At 36.5% G+C, this 22,522-nt stretch overlaps 1 protein-coding gene across 1 annotated transcript in view; it reads left to right on the top strand.

Moving 5' to 3' along the window:
• The window catches only part of HERC2 (HECT and RLD domain containing E3 ubiquitin protein ligase 2), a 109,602-nt gene that overhangs the window by 20,194 nt on the left and 66,886 nt on the right, over nt 1–22,522 (top strand). Inside the window, exons 5-17 of the mRNA XM_017818356.1 lie at nt 10,604–10,823; nt 12,448–12,548; nt 13,320–13,476; nt 14,268–14,378; nt 14,709–14,880; nt 15,466–15,639; nt 16,245–16,433; nt 17,076–17,227; nt 18,056–18,213; nt 18,777–18,890; nt 20,240–20,491; nt 21,397–21,590; nt 22,125–22,325. Coding sequence (XP_017673845.1) covers nt 10,604–10,823; nt 12,448–12,548; nt 13,320–13,476; nt 14,268–14,378; nt 14,709–14,880; nt 15,466–15,639; nt 16,245–16,433; nt 17,076–17,227; nt 18,056–18,213; nt 18,777–18,890; nt 20,240–20,491; nt 21,397–21,590; nt 22,125–22,325 — 2,195 coding nt within the window. The remainder of the gene's footprint in view (nt 1–10,603; nt 10,824–12,447; nt 12,549–13,319; nt 13,477–14,267; nt 14,379–14,708; nt 14,881–15,465; nt 15,640–16,244; nt 16,434–17,075; nt 17,228–18,055; nt 18,214–18,776; nt 18,891–20,239; nt 20,492–21,396; nt 21,591–22,124; nt 22,326–22,522) is intronic.

Below are 22,522 nucleotides of genomic sequence, written 5' to 3'. Positions count from 1 at the left end.
GCCAGCTTGCTCCCTTTTCTTAAGGGCAGGAGGACAGATGGATGTGGTGTCACTCTGGTAGTGGGACAGAATTTTGCAGTATAGGAGGAATGAAAAGAATTGCCACTACAGTGGATGGGCAGTGAGAATTGAATCTGTTGAAGAGATATAAGCAGAAGGTCACATTATTTATGTTTTATATTCTCATTTAATGTCTGTTACTGAACAGTAAAATAAAACTATTTATGAAACGGTAGCCTAAATGTTAAGTGTCTTACCAAATTTCTTCCAGCTGACCAAGGTGTTTGGGACAAAACCTGGCCTTTAAGCTCACCCTCCAACTATATATTGAAAAAGCAGTTTTTCAGAAAAAAAAGGATGTATGTGTGTTTGGAGTTGTCGGAAAGAAATAACGTACTGTCTTATAGTTACTTTTAGTGTTTATATATAGTGTGGTTTATTGGCGCACATTCTAGAGATAACTTGTGAAGACTTTATAATTTGTCAGAAATAAATTTGTATTCCCTGGTCTCTTTTACCGTTTGTGCTTGAAGTTTGTATCATCTAACTGTGACACAAAAATCCTTAAAAAGTACTGCAAACACTCCTACACTGTTAAGGGTGGCTTTTGTTCATGGTGGTGGATTACCTTGTTAATTTTTGGTTTGCATTTGTCAGAAATATAGGTAATAGCTGCCTTTTTGACCCATCCTAGCTTTTTTTTTTGGCTTGATAATTAATTTTGAAAAAATGACAGAGAATCAGTTCAGTTTTGATATTTTGTATAAATGTTTCATAAAATGAGAAAAACTGTTCTAAGCATTTCTTCTGTCTTCCTTCAAAAAACGAAACCTTTAAGTATTTGCCTGTCAAAACCATGAAGAAACTTTTGAAAAGAATTGTTTCTTAAATATATCATTGCTGATCAAGTAAGAATTAAAGACTTTTATGTCTTTAATTTAATGTTTTCATTTATGTTTTGTATTCCTTTAAAAGAAAGGTATAATTTGGAGATGTGAGATGTGGAGTTACATTACAAAAAGAACTGAAGTCTGTGTTTCAGGTCAATGCACTGACGTATTTCTAGTGAGTTTAATGATTTACAGTCCTACATTATGGAAATAGCAACTAGGTATTCAACACTGCATATCTATGTTTTAGAAGTGCTGTAATAAAACCTTTCTTGCCAAGCATGGAGGATCATGCTGTTGAACTTCAGCAGGCTAATCTAGGTCAGTGGGCCTTGTGACATCCCTCCCCCAGGGTCTTACTATTCCAAGTACTGTAAAAATCTGTAAGATAGTAATAAATACATGGGTAAGTAATTATTTGACTTTAAGGTGTTTTTCCTTCTCTTTTGCATCTTACTGTTCTTCGAATTTTTATTCAGCTCTTTTCTGATATTGATGTTGAACTATTCAGGCCTCATTTGTGATGTGAGTTCTTCCTTAAAATGTCTTCTCCCTGTTGTATTTGTACCAGGTTGAGTATGTTCATAAAGCAGTTCTTCCTAAAAATCTCTGTTAACTACTTTCATCAGTTTTCTTTTCTGGAGATACTTGATTTTTAACATCCTATATGATCTGGAGAGTAGTCCAGGTGTTCAGCCCTAGTAGGGGAGAAAGAGAGGAAACCCTTTGAAGTGGTTGATCAAAGCCTACAGAAAACAGAGTGGTATTTCATCTTCTTGGGCTTCTTTTTCTTAGTGGTGATATGCTTAAAGTTGGCTATATTGAGCCAAATGAAAGGACAGTCTAGTCCAATGTCCTGACAGCAGTGGCATAAATAACAGTAGCCAAGCAAATAATGAGGTTCCATGTTTATAATACATTGTCTGTAGCCTACTGTCCTTGAGACGGAGGTGGTAGTATGGGACAGTGAGAATGTGCATTTGAATTCCATCCACCTCCCCCTTTTATTTTCCTGGAACATATGTGTGCATGGCATACCTTAATATTTTTAATATATTTATGTTTAATATTTTTATGTTGATTTTTTTCCCCATTAATTTGTCTAATCCCTTTTGAACATTCTGAACTTTTAGCATCCACATCTATATGTAGCAAGGAGCTTTGTAATTAATCTGTTTATCTCGTGAATATTCATCTTTTGGTCCTTGACTTGATTTTCGCATTTGTTGGTTTCACCTAATGCCCTGTTGTGGAAGAGAAAGTGAGTAGTTGTTCCTCACTTCCCCAACACTGGTGGGGTGGGTTCTTTGTGTTCTAAGAATTCTGGCATAATCACCTCCCAGTTGTATTTGTCCATCACTAAAGATCTTATTTCATGCAAGTTCTTTGCATACGGAAGCTATTCTCTTAGTTCTTCCCTCTGGGTTTTTTTTTTCTTTTTCTTCTATATTTTTGTGCCAGAGAAGGTAGGTTGGGAAATGTATGTGCTTCTTCAGCTGTGGTTACCTCATGGGTTTCATGAAGTGGTATAATGATTCCTGGTTTTTGTTTTGTCTGTCTTGATACCCTGTTTTTCCAGCTGCTGTTGTACAGCGAACCAGTTTCTTCTTGAATTTACCATGGTACAGTACCAAGATTTTATCCCTCAGTGGAAGGTTGATTTGAGACCTTTTTATAGGGAAAACTGGGATTTTTGTCTCCCTTCCTCACCAGTGTATATCTAACATTTTACTGCTGACTAATTTAAGTGCCTACATGTTTTTGCAGTTGGCTGTCATCTTTACTGATGTAGTACCAACAGACTTCATGGCCCAGATATTTGTCTCCATTTTCACCCAATTTTACACATTTCTGTGGGACTTGTTGTTGCCTGTAGTGTATGTAGGCTATTTATTCATTTTCCATATGCATTTCTGTCAGTGCTAATGGTTAGAACATTTAACATCTAATATATGTCACTGTTGGGTGTTTTGAAATGTCTTCAGTACACACCATGCTGTTGTAGATATAAAATCTGAGAGATTTGAGTATTTTTGACTTCCATCCAAAAGTGCAGTTTTCCCTTATTCCCTGAAGATGAATCCTCTTTGTTGTTTTGTTTTGGCAGTGGTGGTTTGGTATGGTGGTTTTTTTTTTTGTTTGTTTTTGTCCCCCCCCCCCTCACCCCGTCTTGAAAGGAGTACTAGCTAAATCTTTCTCAAAGTTTAGAATTGTAGAGCCAGGTAACTTTGTGGATATAGTTGAGTATTTAATACCACTTGATGTAAGGTAATTTTTATTTCTTGAAAAGATTAGAAACAGTTCCACTGGTGCAACAACTATTTGTCTAAAAACTGAGCTTTACAAACAAATAAATTGTGATTCAAATTCACTGTAATCTGATCTTATTTCTTATGTTTAAGATGCTAAATATTGCATACTTGCAGACAAAGTTAAAGTCACCTTAATTGCTGTCTGACTAGAAAATGACACTTTCTACTTAGAAGTTTCAGTAGGGGTGCTACTGTTCTGTTTCCCCTCAGGACAAGAAAGTAAATGAGGAAATAATCTTAATGCAAACATCCTTAAATGAATAAGCAATGTACTGTTGAAGTGGGGATATGGTTTTTTTGTGTAGTCAGATCTGGTTTGTATTAATGGTGCATTAATCTGTTATGGTGGTAAATCAGTGTCATGGTGTTGCATTTCTGGGGTTTCCTCATATGTGAGTGAGGGCTTGTTTACAGACAGTGCTGCATCTTGTTTTCCGATATTGTTAGTACAGCTGATTGCACAAAGAAATGATTTAGAGTCAGCACCAAACACAGAAGATTAAAATTAACCCTGTGACTTCAGTGGGCTATTGTTGAGTTACCTGTCATTAGCAACTGCAGTTGACTCTTCCTGTGTTTGCTTTGTGAAAGAGAAAGTGATACGCAGAACTTCCATCCTGTAAGGGGCTCCTAGTTAGATGATTAAATCTAAATTTATACTGTGTGCAGAAGGAATTAAAAAGTAGTCATGGCACTGAAAAAACTTGCTTTTAACCTTCTTTATTTTGATATTTTCTGCTTTTATCAAATTTCTTGATCAACACTCATTTGACTCAGCATTTTTAAATCTAAAGGATGAAATTTGACCTCCCCGTTCTACATTTCTTAGAACTTCTCCATCCCTGTTTTTTTTCTTTTAATTTCTTGCCACTAGAAACAGATTTTAACTTGGCTTCACATCATCATTGCATCCTATTCCCTCTGCCCCTGTTTCCTCTGCCTCAGCTTGAAACCACTTTTTGAGCTCCAGGTAACTGGTTGCTCCTCATGCCCTTATAAGGGGGGTGTATGCATGTGTGTGTTTTTAGACACACAGGAATTTCAGTTCTTGCTCTTTTGTTCTGTGTATCATGAGTATTTGAACATCAATTTAAACAAGTTTTGCTGATGGTTTAAAACTTGGAAAATTATAAAATCATGCAATATGCTGAATTGGAAGGGACCCATCAGGATGGAGTTGAATTCCCAGCCCTGCACAGGACACCCCAAGAGTCACACCAGGTGCTTCTTGAACTCTGTCAGGCTTGGTGCTGTGACCACTTCCCTGGGGAGCCTGTTTCTCTCTGAGAAAAACTTTTTCCTGGTATCTAACCTAAACCTCTCCTCACACAGCTTCATGCTGTTTTCCCAACTCTTGTTACTGATCGCGAGAGTGAAGAGATCAGTACCTGCCCCTCTGCTTCCCCTTGTGAGGAAGTTGTAGACTGCAGTGAGGTCTCTCCTCTTGTCCTCCTCTCCAGGCTGAACAAACTAGTGACCTCAGCTGCTCCTCGTAAGACTTCCCTTCCAGACCCTTCACCATCCTTGTGCGTCCAGCCACATAATGAGATGGATTTTGAATGCACATGCAACTAATCATTATTTCTCCTGCTGAATACTAATAAAGTCAAGTCTGATGGTGGTCATGTTTTTAATTGGGGAGCAGACTTCAGAAAGCTAAAAGCTAAATGCCCTTTAGGCATTATATTCTTTGTTGGTATAAAATAACTTTGGGAGCGTATTTAGGTTTGTTTCTGAAGGAAATCATGTGTATGTGACTGCATTTTTGTCCTTCCCTCTAACTTTTGAATTCACTCATTCTACGGGCTTAGAGGGTCATTATAAGCCCGTTAAGCCAAGCCAGCTGCATCCTTTATCTCCTCTTTGTCCAGTGGAAATAGCACATAGTGGAAAAGGAAAGAAGAGACAAAATAAAAAGTTCTCTAGGAAATTAGAGCACATTAGTTCTGCTGATGACAGGAATGTGTGCTCATTATAACAGTAGATTCCTGCCAAATTCTCTTTGAAATGTGTTTTCAGGTCTGAAATCTCTCCACACTGTAACATCTATGTTTGCTGTTACTAAAGCTTGTGACTCAACTCAAGTCCTTAAAACTTTTCAGTCTGATATTGGCATTTTTAAGGTGCTTAATTTACCAGTCAGAAGCCTGTGGTGTTCCCTACAAGAGCTGAGGAAATGAGTGTTAAACTATGAAGCATGTTAAGGTGTTTCCTTGAACTGTTAAAGCAGGAGCAAACATGCCTTAGGACAGGTAACTTATATTAGGCTCAGGTCAGGTTAGTGTTCTGGCTGTGGCTAAGATGGTTTAAGAAGTCACCGTCTTCTTATTTAGTTCCATGTTTTGCTCAAATATCTGAATAACGTGTCACTTCTTAATACTGTTCTACCAAAAAGTCACAGTTAGACAATTCCACTGTTTTTTCCTTCTAATGCAGAGAACTTTGGGCAGGAAGAATTAAGAAGTGCAGACGTGATTACGTTAACTGTTGAGGGGAGAGAGATGTGATAAATTTTAACAGAAGGTGGTAAAGCCCTTACCTGTCTCTACTGCAGCTAGCAACATCTCTAACTATAGTTGTCAATTAACAAGTATTCTGCTAATGGTGACTTGAGAATTTATACTGGTATGGTATGACTGTGAGAATTTATACTGGTATGGTAAATAATGTGTCTCCACCCTCATAGAATAACTGGCAAAGCATAGCATTGCAAGGGATGGTTAACATCAAGGGCTGGTGTAGTGACATATGAACAGTTTTGTTTAAAGAGTTCCCTGTAACCTTCTCAGATGAAACTTGAATCGTTACTATTAATAAGCTATTCTCTCACTAGACTGTTTAGTTCATTGGTAATAAGTGTTGCTTAGACTTGAGGGTTTATTGAAATGAGTTTCACTGGGTTGATTCTCAGATATATTTAAATCTTTCTAAAGATGAACGGAATTTTTTGTAAAGATAAATTTACTTATGACACGAGAAAATTTAAAGCGAGGAAGTATATAGATATATCTCACTTAAAAATAGCATTACTTTTAATAAAACAAGGCAGTCCTTTGTTCAAGTCCTAACTATCTGAGTTACAGAACTACTGTGACCTGTTCCAGCCTTTACTACACTTTGTATATGAACTTTATTTTACATTCTTGAAATACTAAAGGAGTTTGTATAAAGTATTTAAGAGTAGAGTTATTTACTTCTAGTAGAAAGCCTTCCTAAAATTGTAGCCATTTGAGATTTTGAAGGCAAAGCAAGAAGGGGTAAAGAAAATAATTTAATTACAGCTAAATTCAGTAAACTTAAATTTATTCTTTATGCAGATTATTTTTATATGGCTTGTATCTTGGTGAGGCTAAATGATATTTTCCATTAAGAAAATTTTCATGCAATGTTTCAGTATTTGAAAAATAGTGTATTGTAACTGAACAGTTCTTCATATTGCTAGTTTCTGAATGCAAAGACCTTGTGGGGTTTAGGGCTAATCACTTGAAAAATGAATTTTTTTCCAGCCCTTTTTTCTTCATAAAAAGTCAAGACAGAATTTTAGTTGATTCCTAGCTTTTGTATTGTCTTCATTTGACTTAATTTGTGAACATTGACTTCACTGACAAGAAAGCAAAATAACTTGCTTTTTAAATCCCTTAACTTTAGGAAATGCTGTTGTGAGGTTTTTTTTCTGTGAGACATTGCAAAGTCTGTGGAACCATGGACTGTTTTTGTATTAAACCAGAACTAAACCTTTGAGGTATTAAAAACCTACAGTAATGTTGTCTTTTTTTTTTTTTTTTTTTTTTTTTTCAAATGAGCCAGCTGTTCTGTCAGATCACTGAGTAGGATGTTGGGCATCTTACAGGTTACCTTTAGTATGTATTACTGAACCATTAGGAATTAATTCAGTAGGTGCTGCTATGAAACTTTTTCTGCAGACACACAGGACCATGTGTGTATACAATGGCCCAGCTCTGTGACTGGTACTGCTTGATGTGCATACATGGTATGCAGTGTAGGATTCTGTTTCTGTTCATTCAGAGTTCATACAGTAGATTGTGTCACCTACTGCATCGGCACGGCTGGGATGCTGATAATGGCAGGGCTATTGCCCCGAATGTGAGCTCGCTGCCCAAGGCACAGCACCAGTTTAAGCACCAAGACAAGGTGTTCCTATTTCTTTATTCTAGTTTGCACAAAGTAGGGAGCTGAGTGGTAACCCATAAAAAGCTGGCTCCCCAGTCATCAAAACTTTACGCCATCTGTATGTTTTGGCAAACAGAAATCACGGTTCGCTGGCTACAAGTTACATAGTTCTCTTATTAATTAGTGTTCTACCTTCTATTTGTTAAATGTTTCTCTCATTTCTCATGCTAGTTAGTCTGCATGCTTGGTCTTTCTCTTCTTTTGAGTCAATGGGTTTCTTGAATCAGTGGGTCGTGAGTTGGTGGTCACAATCTCCCCTTGCCAGAATTATCTTTTATCTAGTTGGAGTTGATTTCAGCACAGTTGCTGAGTTAGCTTTTTAGTTTCTTCCTTATCGTGGGAGTTCTGCCCCATGTCCCCATGGCTTGTAAATTCTGCATTCTTTTTGTCTACTCTCAGTGGCACATCTTTCTCGCCAGGCTTTATTAACCTCCCTCTCTGTCTGAGATCGTTGAAGCATGCCAAGCCCTAAACCTTAACAAGGCAGTTTTAATAACAAGTAATTTATCTTTCTAACACCTGGACATCACTGTGGCTGATTGAAAGTGGTGTGAAAGGTATGCAGTTGTAAACTTTGAGGAAAAATTCCTCATAAAATAATTGCTGGAGGATTGTAGGTGGTCTCTGCCTGTCCCAAGTGTTTCTTTTCAGTAGTCATCATGACATATGTTTAATAAGCATGTTATTTTGAAATGAAGGCCTTTTTCCTCTAAGTCTTCAACTCTCAGAAATAATTTTAGAGGGTGTCCACAGTTGGATAACTTGCTAGTCAGGAAGGAAGGATGAATGCTGTATCTCTGTATTACTTGGCAGGCTGCTGTGTCTAGCACCTAGTGCTTGTTTTCTGTAGCACCATACATAGACTCTCTTCCCCAAACATAAATGTTAAAGTCCCTTGTTTTTTCTTCATTGACTATTTCTTTACTTTTCCTATAGAGACAAGAGACCATAATATGGGGAATGAATTGGCAGGATAAAATTATTTGCCAAAACCAACACTCAGTTGGTTAGAGCCTAGTACTAGTAATGCTAAGTAATGCTTAGGAGTCATTCACTTAGAGCTGGACTCAGTGATCCTTGTGATTTGGTGATGTTAAGCAAAGTCTCTTTGTGAAGCAGAGAGCATGGTCATTTCATCCGTTGTTCTTATAGACTGGTGGTATTTAGAGGTAGGTAGGACTTTAGTGTTCAGAAAGAGAAGGAAAAAGCTCAGATTTTTATGTCTTCCTATGGTTTACTTATCAGTATTGACCATGCTTCCTGAAGTATATACTGCAAAATGGGGTTTTTTTGCTTACAAAATAAAAGTTAAGGCACACCTACGGTAACAGCAGCAGTCTCAGAACGTATAGTTTATATTTTGTGGAATGTTTTGCTTTGCTATTCTAAGTAATGCTAACACTGCAACTGAGATTTTTTTCCCTCAAAATTGTATTAAATGAAACAAAATTTGTTACATAAGCCTGGAGGTATACAGAAGCTTCAGGCTAGGTACTGATAGTCATCTATTAAAGCTGTTGAGTTAACTTCTGTATGGCCATAATGTTAAGGGACAGTATAAAAGCCAAACCAAAGAAATCAAACATGCTTTTGACAGGCATCTATTGTATTTATGTGTTACTTTACACTGTGATCTGGAGGAGCCTTATGTACATAACTTCCTGATATTCACCTGTGCCACAGAGTTCTTGGGAGATTTAGTAGAGCTGATACCACACTAATACAGTGTGACTTTTTGTCAAATTTGTTCATTTTGTTGTATTTCTTGTTGTTTGAGTCAATGTGTATAATTGCTGCAATTGCTTTTGTCTGTGAGGTCTAGACTGCAAGGGACACATTTTAATCTCTTCTTGCTTGGTGAAAAAATAAGTTATTCCTCATAGTCAGGTGGAAAGATGTGAATTGCCTCAGGGAAAGGAATCTAACACATTATGAAATGGTGAAATGTGAGTAGCAATGTTGAAAACAGGCTGACGGCAAACCATAAGTGACTGTGCAATGTGATCCCGTGGCAGAAAAGGCTGCTTGAATTCTCTGCTGGGTACACAATGATGTGTTGCAGAGTGGGGACAAACATTGAAATAGTTTATGCAATTACAGCTGCAAAAAAAGTTATGCCTCATTAGATAAAATTTTCAACTCTAAAGACTACCATAAATGTATATAGCTTGGAGGCAGCTGTTCCAAAAAATATGTTGGGTTTGTATGGTTTTGTGGTTGTTATTTTTTTTTTAAAGTTTGTCCATCTTCTCATAAGCCCTGTTACATATATGCAGACATATGGGTTTTTTTTTCCCATACCCCTTAGTCAGGTGTCAGTTAAAACAAAGGTACTTCTGTGGAGCAGCCAGGCAACAAATGTGGTTGGCTTAGGGACAAGTGCAGTAATTCAGCGCAAAGCAGAGTGGAGTCGCCCAGTGATCAGACTGTTAATGACAGGACAGAAAAGAACCCCTCTAAGAATGCACTTCATTGATATTTATCCTGTGAATTAAAGCTACAGAGAATATAAAAATAGTTTCCAAATCTCTATTTTAAAGTGGTTTTGTTATTGTTGACACTGTACTTCTTGTCATCAGTTATTATATTACTAGGACTTTGGGCTGTTGAGTACTTTCTCTGATTAGTGAACAATTAATTCTCTAACATTGGTGCCTAAGTCAGATCTTTTATTTGCTAATAGTACTTGCAAGCATCTTAAATTTTTGACATTATTTGTTTCAGAAGTGTAGCAGCTCTTGGCAGTGATCCTAGCGCTTCTGAGAGTAGTTTTATAACTTTTGAGAAACTTAATGAGTATAGCTGCAAAATGAAAGCATATCCTTGTGGGGACATGCAGGGGACTTGCCTGCACTCAGAAGTCTGACTGAGGTTGGATGCTGATAAGAATTTGCTGTCTAACTTGTTTTTTTGAAATGCATAAATATTTCCTGTGATATTTTAATTTCAGACGTGAAATATGAAGGGCTAGATATGTATACAAAACCAGTTTTGATAATAACCTTTGAAACACCTGTTTAAGTGTGATTGTGATTATATCATCCTGTGGATTAGAAATGTGCACATTATGTATGGGAACAGGGAGTTTCACTGGGTTTTGAAGTTCAGACTCCTGGTTGGTTTCCAGTTTTCAATTTGTCTTGATTTTTCTTGATACTGTATGTAACAAAGATGAACAGCCATAAAAGAATATCTTTCTCTGATTCTCAGATGTGAATGAATTGAAGGAGTGCCTTCATGTACTAGTGAAGGAACAGCAAAGTCTGGCCACACAAACTGCTACAACAGCCCTATCAGCTATGAGGCTAAAACAGCGGCTAGTTATCCTGGAACGATATTTCATTGCTTTGAACAGAACAGTTCTTCAGGAGAATGTCAAAGTAAAGTGGAAAAGCAATAGTGTTTCTCTGCCTGCTATGGATAAGAAAAGGTAATGCACGAACAAGTTAATACATTAGAAAACTCACAGCAAGGTTATCAACCTGTGTGTCAGCACTTGATGTGATGTATTCCTCCTTGAGAGACATTAGCAGTAAAGAAACTTATTTCTTGAGATGGTTTTACCATATTAAGTAAAAAGTGGTGTTATCTGCCATGCAGTTTTCTTTCTTGCCTGATGCTTTCTTATAGTGTCTCTGTACTGGTAGGTTTTGATTGTAATACATTTCTGTAGATACTATTCTTTTAGCTATATGCATACTTTTATGGAAGTATTCCTTTTGTTCTACTCAGCTAGAAAGTGTGAAGAAGTGTGTTTCAGAAATGGTGCTGATGGAAGTTACATAGTTTGAATAATGCTGGTATGTTTTTGTCAATATTTGCTCAGTTAAGGCGCGTAAATTTAAAAATGCAAATATATAAAAGCTGAACATGATTTTCTGTAGTGTGGTTGAAAAATGATGTAATTATACATTTTATATGCAACAATTTCAAGAGAAGTAATGGAATAAGAAATTGTCTGATTACTTTCCATGACTAGATAGCTATCTAGACCTAAAAATAGAAAAATCTCTCAGATGGGGCATTAAAGGATCTGTTCAGTAGCTGAACAAGATTGCTCTCTGACAGAACAAGCAATTCAGCTAGGAAAGTTTTTGTTACATTATCTCTAGCTTCAGATATGAAGGGAGAGTGTAAGTAGATATCACGACTAGTTATTATGGGATTGGAGTTCTGACAATGATATATTTGTCTAAATAGAGTTCTCTAGAATTTTTTTTTCAGTTCTGATTAAAAAGAACACTGATGTGTTTAAGTTATCAGATTGCTAAAAATGAGAGTATAATTTTTTTCTCTTTTGGAAGAGTCCTAAGCAATTCACTGTCTTTGTAATCTCACATCAAAAGGAAATAGAATTGTTGGTTCAGTAGTGGAAGCTGTAGGGTATCTCCTGTTGTTAAGTACAGAAGGGAGTGTACTTAAATTAATGCAATTGTCTCCATGAAAAGAAAAGTTAACAGCAATGTATGTAAGTCCAGTGGATATTAACAAAAGTTGAAGCTGTCTCTCTTCCATACACACACTGATACAGAACCTGCAAAGAGGGATTTGTAACACTGACACCTGAATGGAAAAAAAAGGAAAGTCAAAATGAGAGGAATTAATTATCAATAATTAAAGTTTCATAAAAATCTGTAAGCTTAGTTTATGCAGTCCAAATTAAAATATGAGCTTAATGAGTAAATAATGAGTACATGAAGTATCTTACATCTGTGTGTTTTGAATTTCAGTCTCAGTAACTATGGGCATTTTTCTGATTGCAGTCAATTATGCCAATCTGGTTTATTTTTTTCTGTGTGGAACTTTTTGATGTTGGGCGTTGAATTAGTGCTTTGAAGCAGTTGAAGTTGAATGTTGGCTCCTGATATTCTGATGTTGTTCACCTTCATTCTCGAGACAGTTACAATTATTTATAAATAAAAATTGTGTAATCACATATGCATGCATATGGCTAAATTATAAAGTTGTTGAATATATTTTATACAAAATTTTACTAACATAAATATATTATAATATAAATTATATTGAAAAAATGCTTATATAATTTTATTTAGCCCAAGACCTGTAGGTAAAGGTGTAGAAGGACTTGCACGAGTTGGATCCCGGGCAGCACTTTCATTTGCATTCGCTTTCCTTCGTAGAGCCTGGAGGTCAGGTAGGTCTAGGCTTGAGCATGTTGCATATATTTTTTGTTTGCTCATTCAAGCATTTGTGCGTGTTAAGTATTTGCATCGAACTATACATTTATAAGTGAAAGATTTGCATAATTGCATTTATGTTCATGTGGTGCTATGCCCAACAATGCTGTTGCTGATCGAAGTCATCCGGGCCTGTACCAATGCTGTGTTGTGCTGGGATATTTTATACTTATGAGAGCAAATTGGGATTTCATGAAGGGGAATGTATTTTTAGTGCCAGATTTCAGAAAAGTTAGATTTATTCTTCAGGCAGGGTCAATCCACTGTATTACGACATGATAGTGGCAGCTTAAAAAGAGTGTGAAGTATGAAACTTGTGTTTAGTTTGTGTGCTTGTCAGCGATTGTCAAATTGCAGAGGTTGACAGAATTGTCACCTGTGCCACTTTAACCTGCCTGTTTGTCTCAGTCTGCAGTGTTTGTTCAGATGGCAGGTGGTTGGCTTAATCTTTGCCCAGCCAGCCCTAGTTCTTCCTCTGATTTCCTCAGTGGGTACATAGTGGGATGAGTTGGTTTAAGAGTTATCTTACTGAATGTTTTTTTGGTGAAAATTTCTTCAAGATCTTGCAGTTAAAATGTTCATGTGAAAATCTTTCACATGAAAGATTGTATATAACTTTGTATATGTTAAATAACTTGTAATCTCGTGGTTGAAAAAAAAAAACCCACAAAATATCGTGTACAGCAATTTGAAGATGGGAATGTAACCATTTTTGCTGTGTTCCTTAGGTGAAGATGCAGACCTGTGCAGTGAATTGTTACAGGAATCACTTGATGCGCTGCGAGCTCTACCGGAGGCGTCCCTTTTTGATGAAGGGACTGTATCTTCTGTATGGCTGGAAGTGGTAGAAAGAGCTACTAAATTCCTAAGGTCTGTTGTGACTGGGTAAGTTTCTTTTCTTGAGCACTGCTGGAGTAGCTGTTAAACAGCAAATTTGCATCTCTTAGTAGCTGGTGGTATAAAGATAGTAGCTTATGGAAAACTATAAAGATTGCATTCCTTTTCTGATGTTGTTATACAGGCAAGCAAAACATTAATGAACTGTTGGAATGATGCTTTTTAAATATGATTTAATTATTTTAGCTGTTTAAGAAAAATCTGAATTTGAGTATTCTGAATCACTGCGTGTAGATTTATCCAAAGAATAGTGTTTCACTAATGTAAATATATCTCATGGGGTGCTTCGGGAATACTATATATGTGCACACTTAATCATGCCTTTCAGGTGTAGTAAAATAATGCAGACTTGTGTGCATGAGGGAAAATACAGTCATATTGGACTTGAAGCCCTCCACTGCTTTTTCCTTTTATTTAAGAAAGCTTAGAGTTACCTTTTAACATTAGTTACTAGAAATTACTTGTCTTTTGAATACTGGAATTACATCCTTACAGTACCTATGATGAAACATACCTGAATTTCACCTTGAAAAATGTTTTTCCTGTTCTCGACATGTTTAATAGAGCTACAGACACTGAAGCTTGGGGTAATTTTAAAGCCTAGCTGCCACTCTAAAACTTGATCTCCTTTGGAATGTTTGGGCTTTTTTTCTCAGATGCTTTCATCACCAGTTTTATAGTTTTCTGTAAGTTTAGTGGTTCTTGGGGTGTTGTAGATCTTTTGGTAAGCAATTACATATTATCTCATATTACTTAATGTATACTGTTTGACTTTATAGAGATGTGCATGGAGCTCCCAGTACCAAAGGGCCAGGAAACATTCCTTTACAAGACCAGCACTTGGCACTTGCCATATTGCTTGAACTGGCAGTGCAGAGGGGTACACTAAGGTGAGAAGCAGGAGCACTCTTAATTTTTAACCATCATTGTCTGTTGGAATGGCCTGAGCAGTGCCTGTCTTCCATTTAATGGGTTTGGGTTTAATGTAATACTTGTGGTTCAAAGCATATGAACCTTTTCTGTAACGCAGTGGTGATTGAGATCTAACATTCTCTAGATTGCAAAATCAGTTTTTCATATTCTGATAATCTGTTTAAAATGGTAAGCACTGACGTCTGATATTGCAAAACTTTTAATTGTAGAAAGTGAATTATATGGATAACCTAAACCAATGTTTTTAGGAATACGTATTAATAGATGGTGTTAACTCCCTTTTTCAGCCAAATGTTGTCTGCAGTGATGTTGTTGCTTCAACTTTGGGATAATGGAGCAAGGGAAACAGATAATGAGCGATCTGCGCAGGGAACAAGTGCACCCCTTCTACCTTTGCTACAAAGATTTCAGAGTATAATATGTAACAAAGACATGCCCAATACAGAGGAAGAGATTCAGGTACTTATCCTTGGGTTATTTGAAGGGGATATTAATTATGTTGGAATCAAATTTCACTTGCCTGGCTAAAATGATTATAAAATTATCCAAGCAAAACGGGTGGTGGTGTTTTCCGTGTAAGATGTATATACACCACTGTTGTTTGGTTTTCATGTGTACGTTGGAGTTTCTTTAGGTAGGATGAAGAATATCACAGTATGGTTAGAGGTAAATGTTATGTTTCATAGTTAATGCTGTTGTGATAATTATCTGAGATGTGGCCAGGTAACTTCTCTGCTATTAAGATTGTTTTTATTTAGTTGTGTTTGAAGTTACTTGAACTGTGACTCTTCGTGCAAATTACTGAGGTTAATAAAACATAGTAAATCAATTTTATTATGCTTGAAACTTTATATTATATTCACAGTCCATTTTCCGAACATGCATGTTTTGAATTTTTCTTTACTGTAAAAAAAAAGGATGTACAGAGTTAATTCATTTCCTTTTAAACTTGTGCAGATACTCATCGTGTCTAAGTAATATTGTGTATGTGTAGTGACATAGATACACCTTGAATTCTTCTGACTGGCCTTTTTTTTTTTCTAGCTCCTCACTTACCCTCTAAGTCCAAATGAAAGTTTTCTAAGGTATCTGACTTTGCCACAGGACAATGAGCTGGCGATTGATCTGAGACAAACAGCTGTGGTGATCATGGCCCATTTAGATCGTTTAGCCACCCCATGTATGCCTCCTCAGTGTAGCTCTCCTACATCTCATAAGGTAACTGTTTGCAATGTCAGATTTAGTAAGATCTTTTCTCTGAAAACATAACTGATTTTTCAGAACGTAAGGAAAACGACTTCTAAGATTATTCAAATTTCTGATTTTCACAGGATAACTCAGAGTTGCTGAAATCTGTCTTACTTGGGTATTTTTTATTTCATCATCCCTTTTTCAGTCAGCCTTAGAGTACAAATTTTACTTTTGGTTTGTGAACCATTCTTTCTTATCACACACTGGCTAATTCTGCCATATTTTGGGCTGTTCCCTGTGTTTATCAGAGTAAATTCTCGAGACCAGAGTTTATAAATGTTGGGGGTCTGACATATTAAAAAAATAAAGAAAAAAGTAAAGGCTAAACTTCCCAACTTGAAAAATCTCTGAACAGTTTCTGTAGATATTTATAGCTCATTCAGTATCAGACTGAACTGAATATGATGCATGCAAGTCTTTATTTTTGACATCTTCTAATTAAGTAGGTTTTACTGACTACTGGCAGGAATGACTGTCTCAGATTGAATTAGGTTTAAAAAATAATCTTCTCTATGCATGTTATTAAGTTGTGTACTTCAAAATTAGTACTTAGAGAATTTCTTATTTTCTAGGGATCGCTGCAAGAGGTCATTGCTTGGGGATTAATAGGATGGAAATATTATGCTAATGTGAGTGGTCCAATTCAGTGTGAAGGCCTGGCCAACCTTGGTGTTGTACAGGTTGCCTGTGCAGAGAAACGCTTTCTGATATTATCTAGAAATGGAAGAGTTTATACACAAGCGTACAACAGCGATACTCTGGTGAGAATTTTTTACATGGTTTTAAAAATTTCTTCTCTTCTGTATTCCTTCATAGCATAAGTCTGCTCCTTTAACTATTTACAGTTTTTTGGAAGACTAGGGTGGAGACATGCTGATTTTTGTGAGCTTTTATGGTGTTGTATTCGAACTTTCAGAAACAGTGTGTTTTGTCTCTTGTATTGATTTGATGAAATCCATACTGTTTCTGTAATTTCTATCAGGCTAGAGGTTATGGATACAATAGTTGCTTTTATTGGTATGCTGGCCTTGGTAACAACTTCAGAAAGTGGCAGATGTGAAATGAATTTTACTTTGGTGATGTTACTGTGCCCAAGGTGAGTAGTTTCTCAAACAAAAATATACTGTAACAGAAGCATTTGTCACTAAGATAGCCTGTAACGTTAAGAGAAACACCATTTTCATATGTACTGAAGACATTATAAAAGTGGGAACAAAATAATTTCAAAGCATTGCTTTTGTCAGATTTGACCTTTTTTTTTTCTTTATATTGTCACCTCATTAATTTGAGTTCAGAGTTTTGATAAAGCCATAGGAAAACTGTACCTAGTTATTCTGTATATAGGCAAGTGAAGGAAATCTTCAGCAGTTTTCGTAACCATATTTCTTTTGCTTGGTTCACAGGGACCACAGCTGGTGCAGAGTTTAGCTTCCAGGAATATTGTGAAGATAGCAGCACATTCAGATGGGCATCACTATCTGGCTTTGTCAGCAAATGGTGAAGTTTTCTCTTGGGGTTGTGGAGATGGTGGAAGACTAGGTCATGGGGATACAGTGTATGTATTAAAAATAATCATAACATTTATTTGCCAGTGTTTTGAATTCATAGTAAAAATTACTTTGTTGTGTATATAAGCATTCTCAACATTTGACATTTGTTTTATGAACAAATAAAAGTTGCATTCTCCCTACATGTTTTCTGTCTGTAGTATTCCCGGTTCTGTATTAATGCTACTTTCTGAAATACTTGTAGACAGAGGGTATAGTAGTGCTTGTACTTTTATTAGGCCTTTTGTTAATGGTTTTATGAGTACACAGCATCTTTTCCCTGAAACATTGACTCACGTGTTGGAGTGGGATTGTCATTTCCTATGCAGTCTTGTTGTATATCATTCCATTTTTCTTATGTGTCAGACAATGACATTACTGTCCTGCTTTTGCGTAGAAGCAGTCTTCAGCAACAGCATTGTATAGGGGATGTGCATCAATAAATTTTAGAGATTTTAAGTGTCTTCCCTCAATGCTGAATTCCCTATAAAGCAAGGGAGATACTACACAAGGGTTGTCAGTGTCATGAAACTAATTGTTCAGATACAGTAATTAAAGATAATGTTTTTAATGATGAAATATTTTTTGAAAGGATTGCATTAGTTCAATTGGAAACAAAATTCACAGCTGTTAGACATTCCTTCAGTAGTTTGGATGTTGTCGAACAATCTGAACTTAATTTTGGCTTGTAGCTCTGTTTATGTCTTGGTACTTCAGACTAGTAATAAGGCTTGCAGGTAGAATTGTGGCAATTGTTTCTAACAAGTACACCACACTTTTTATTAACTACTCATCAGATCACCTTTATGGAAATATGTCACCTTCTCTTTCAATAGCCCCCTGGAGGAACCTAAGATGATATCTGCTCTATCTGGGAAGCAAGCTGGAAAACATGTTGTTCATATTGCATGTGGAAGTACCTATAGTGCAGCCATAACTGCTGAAGGAGAGCTGTATACATGGGGACGAGGAAACTATGGCAGACTTGGTCATGGTAAATTAGTTGATATCTTCAAATAAGTTGTTAAAGAATTGTTTAGTGCCTGTGTCAAATGATCTTTCATCTAACTTACCTGAGACTGATTTGAGAACCTTTGGGGGCTTTGTATGAATTGAAACCCACTAAATTTCTATGACTTACCTCATCATCATCATCATCATGGCGAGGCTTCGCGAACGAAGATTTGGGAAGGCTCTATCCACATTTGCTACAGGCACGTTGGTGGCTTATGAGGCCAATACGTGACAGACATATCCGATTGCAAAAGGCGCAGCAGAAAGACTCCTTAGATGGTGTATTCTGCAATACACGGTTCTTTCTGCGCTGCCTTTTTTCCTCGAGAGTGAATGACTTACCTAAATCCTTATTAGATACCTAAGAAACCATATGGAAACTTAATCATGATGCTCAGATCTGAAAAAAACAAACATACCAACAGCCCCCACACCCACGTAACAAAACATCCAAAAGCAAACAAACAAAAAAAAACAAACAAAGAAAAGAACATACTAGGCCTTCTCGATTTTGCTTCTCATAGAACTACTTTGTTTTTGCAGGTTCCAGTGAAGATCAGACCATCCCAATGCTGGTCACGGGGTTAAAAGGACTCAAAGTTATCGATGTGTCCTGTGGGAGTGGAGATGCTCAGACCCTTGCAGTTACTGAAAATGGTTAGTAGCAAAGTGAAACTTAAAATTTTGAGTAAGCTTACCTTTTCTTCCTTTCATTCTGAAGATACTCGTACTCCAGATATGCTTATTTCTAGTGGCTTGAACTTGGTAAGAATTTAAAGCTGAAATTCTTTTTGGGGAGATATATATGTATACATTTATACATTTTGCATACAGTGTATGCACATATATTTCTGTGCATAGATATGCAGTATGTTCATTATGAGTATGCAATGGTATATATATTTTATGAGATATATATTTAAAATATCCATGTAAATATAAAATGGACACACAAATATTACATCTATGTACTTATGTGTCTACATTCTATTTATTACTGTATAAATGTAAATAACTCATGTCGTCACAACAGCCAGAATTTTGAGTAGGAGAGCTGCCTGTGTTGGCCCATTGAAAGTGCCAAAGAGAGGCTGTATTGAAATTCTGCTTGCCAACATCCCTGAGCAAGCTGTCTAGGGTGAGACAGCTTCGAAGCCCAAATTTCATTACGTGAGGTTATGCCCAAAGTAATCCCTTAGAAAGAAGATAGTTCTCAGAAGCTAGTTGTTCTTTCAAAATATAGCTGGTTAATATGATGTGCAAAATTTAAAAACTGAAACGTTTGCTCATAAAGGAAATGGAAACCCAGATTTTGTCCAGTTTTTTTCCTTTTGGTCTCTGCCTTGCGTGCTTCCATTGCTTATCAGAATACCTTAGGGACTTGCTTATGCAGGTAGAGAACACAATGCATCACAATGTAAAACAAGGCTTTCCTTTTGGACATGTGTGGCTTTCAATTTTTGGACCGTAATTTTATTTAATGCAGGTACAAAATGGTGTGATTATTTCTAAGTTCCTACATCAGGACTTAGATTTAGTAGTGTATTTCAAAAAACATGGTAGGACAATGGCAGTCTTTGTTTCATTTTGAGAAATGCTTGAATGAAAATTAAAACAGGTTTTGCAGACAATTTGGCCGTTTCATATGGAAAAGATTTTGCAAGTTCTTATAAATAAGCAGTTTTTAACTTGCTTGATATACAGTAAATCCTATGCTTCATGTGTTTCTAAGAAGGACTTTCAGTACACTGATGAATTTTCAGTGCATATTATTTCTTACACTTTTTATGTTTAGTTTTATCAACATGAAAACTTTTCAAATCTTATTCTTCCTTCTTTTCAAAAAAATTAGAAATTAACTAGTAACTGCTATTCTTGAAAAACAATTTAAAAATTGTGCTTCTTACAGAATCTCAGATTTTTAAGAACTTACTTGTCAAAACAGATAACGTCGTTACATAAAAAAGCAGTGCAATATTTTTTGTTTTCTTTCTCTTGATTTAAAGGTCAAGTGTGGTCTTGGGGTGATGGAGATTATGGAAAACTGGGAAGAGGAGGCAGTGATGGTTGTAAGACTCCCAAGTTGATAGAAAAACTTCAAGATCTGGACATTGTGAAAGTTCGCTGTGGGAGTCAGTTTTCTATTGCATTAACCAAAGATGGCCAGGTCTACACCTGGGGAAAAGGTGACAGTCAGAGACTTGGGCATGGGACAGAAGAGCATGTTCGATATCCCAAACTGCTGGAAGGCTTGAAGGGTAATTATCAGAGCTGGGAATATTCCAAAGTTCTTTTTGCTGTTGGTGGAGTTTTTTACTGGACCCAAATGAACTAAACTTAAGTGTGATTGGTACCATGTACTCGGTTGTATTTGATGCTGGTTGCACTGGAAAAGGTAATAGTGCACGTTTCCCATCATTTCTGCATTTATGCCTTTAACATTTTAGCAGACCTAGAGACACTGTTATGACTACTTTAAATGTTGCTTGTCTTGTGTTCTCTTTATTCTTACTGGTTTTCTTTTATTAGGTTCACCGAAATGCTTACTTAAAGCATGTATTTTTGCATTGTCGTGCAAATAAATGTATATCATATGCTTAGATTAGGGCATGTGAATGGAATCAGTGAAAATCACAGACAACAAGTAGTGTTGAAGTTGTGTATTTTTGACTAGTTTGTAGCAGAGTGAAGAGTATTTCTTTCATTTGTGAGAAACCTGGGTTCTCTTGGGGGAGGATGAGGAAGAAACATTTTTTATTTCTCTGTCTTTCCTGAAATTGTTATTCATATGTGTTGAATGATCTAATTGAAAATAGTTTCTGAACTAATGACTACGAATAACTTTACAGTCTCTCATCATAGATGGGGAGATCTTTTAATAAATATTTCCTGAAAAGGTTTTGAAGTAGAAGAGATACAGAGTTGATTTTTTTTTTTTTAAACTTGTTAAGTTTTGTACTTAAGCTATCTCTTATGAATCTTAAAATATTTCTTTGGTTTATCCTTTGCTGTACTCTTCCAATCCACTATTAGAGGAAAGGTGAGGCTCTTGACATCCATAATATGTTAAGTATGGTTGCAACTAGCAGTTTTCCTTATCTCTGATATTTTTCTGTCAATAATTGTAATGTTTAAGTTATATTTTCAATATTTGAACTTTCAGGAAAAAAAGTGATAGATGTGGCAGCTGGATCTACCCATTGTTTAGCACTGACTGAAGATAGCGAAGTGCATAGCTGGGGGAGCAATGATCAGTGTCAACATTTTGATACTTTGCGTATCACCAAGCCAGAGCCTGCAGCTCTCCCGGGATTAGACACAAAGCATATAGTTGGAATTGCTTGTGGGCCTGCTCAGGTAGGTTTTATTTTTGAATTATTTGATTTTGTCTCCCACTGAGATTAGTTCTGTACTCTAATCCCAATCCCTTTTTCTGTGCTTGCATGACTTTTCTTATTTTTACTCTTATTCCAAATAAATGAAGACTTGGAAAAAAAAAATCTTGTGCAGTTCTTCTGCCAAAAAGGGGTGACTAGCTTTCCCTCTGTTGGGTATTCTGACAAGTAGCTGTTTACCTGCTTTGTTTTGTCTGGTACAGCAGTTGAGGAGTTGTCAACCAGACTTTCCTGCAGCAAAGATAGTGAGGTATCTGGGCTGGCATGCCAGCACTTTGGAAAATTTGATAAGAGAGTTCTGGGTTGGTAGGGTTTTATGTATGTTTCCAAGGATGCAAGTGGAGGGTTCTCTTCAGCAGATGTGCTGGTATTATTTCTGCATTGTCTCTTGCTGTTTGAAGGCAGATGTTAGCTTTACACTCCTATCTCTAATCAGTGCAATCTTGTATTTAGGAAATAACTAACTGTGGAACTCTGTCTCTTGTTTCAATTATAGAGTTTTGCTTGGTCATCATGTTCAGAATGGTCAATAGGCTTGCGGGTGCCTTTTGTGGTGGATGTTTGCCCCATGACATTTGAGCAATTAGATCTGCTACTAAGACAAGTGACAGAGGGAATGGATGGATCCTCTGACTGGCCCCCTCCTCAGGAAAAGGAGTGTATGGCTGTGGCAACATTAAATCTTCTGAGGCTTCAGGTACCTTCGGTTTCTTACGCATTGAGCAGTCATTGAGCTAAATGTTTTCAGTAAATTGCTTGGATGAAAATAGTAAATTTAATGTGCTTTAAAACACTTCTATTGATTTTAAAAAGTGAAATAATTACACTATTGCTTTTACTCTGAAATTTGGCATCTAATGCTTGTGGTTTTTTTCTTGTTGACAGCTTTTGGGT

The sequence above is a fragment of the Lepidothrix coronata genome, unplaced genomic scaffold, assembly GCF_001604755.1.
Source record: "Lepidothrix coronata isolate B3197 unplaced genomic scaffold, Lepidothrix_coronata-1.0 Scaffold68, whole genome shotgun sequence".
NCBI lineage: Eukaryota > Metazoa > Chordata > Aves > Passeriformes > Pipridae > Lepidothrix > Lepidothrix coronata.
Note: the sequence above shows the minus strand (reverse complement) of the source record. Positions and strands in the feature narration are given on the sequence as shown.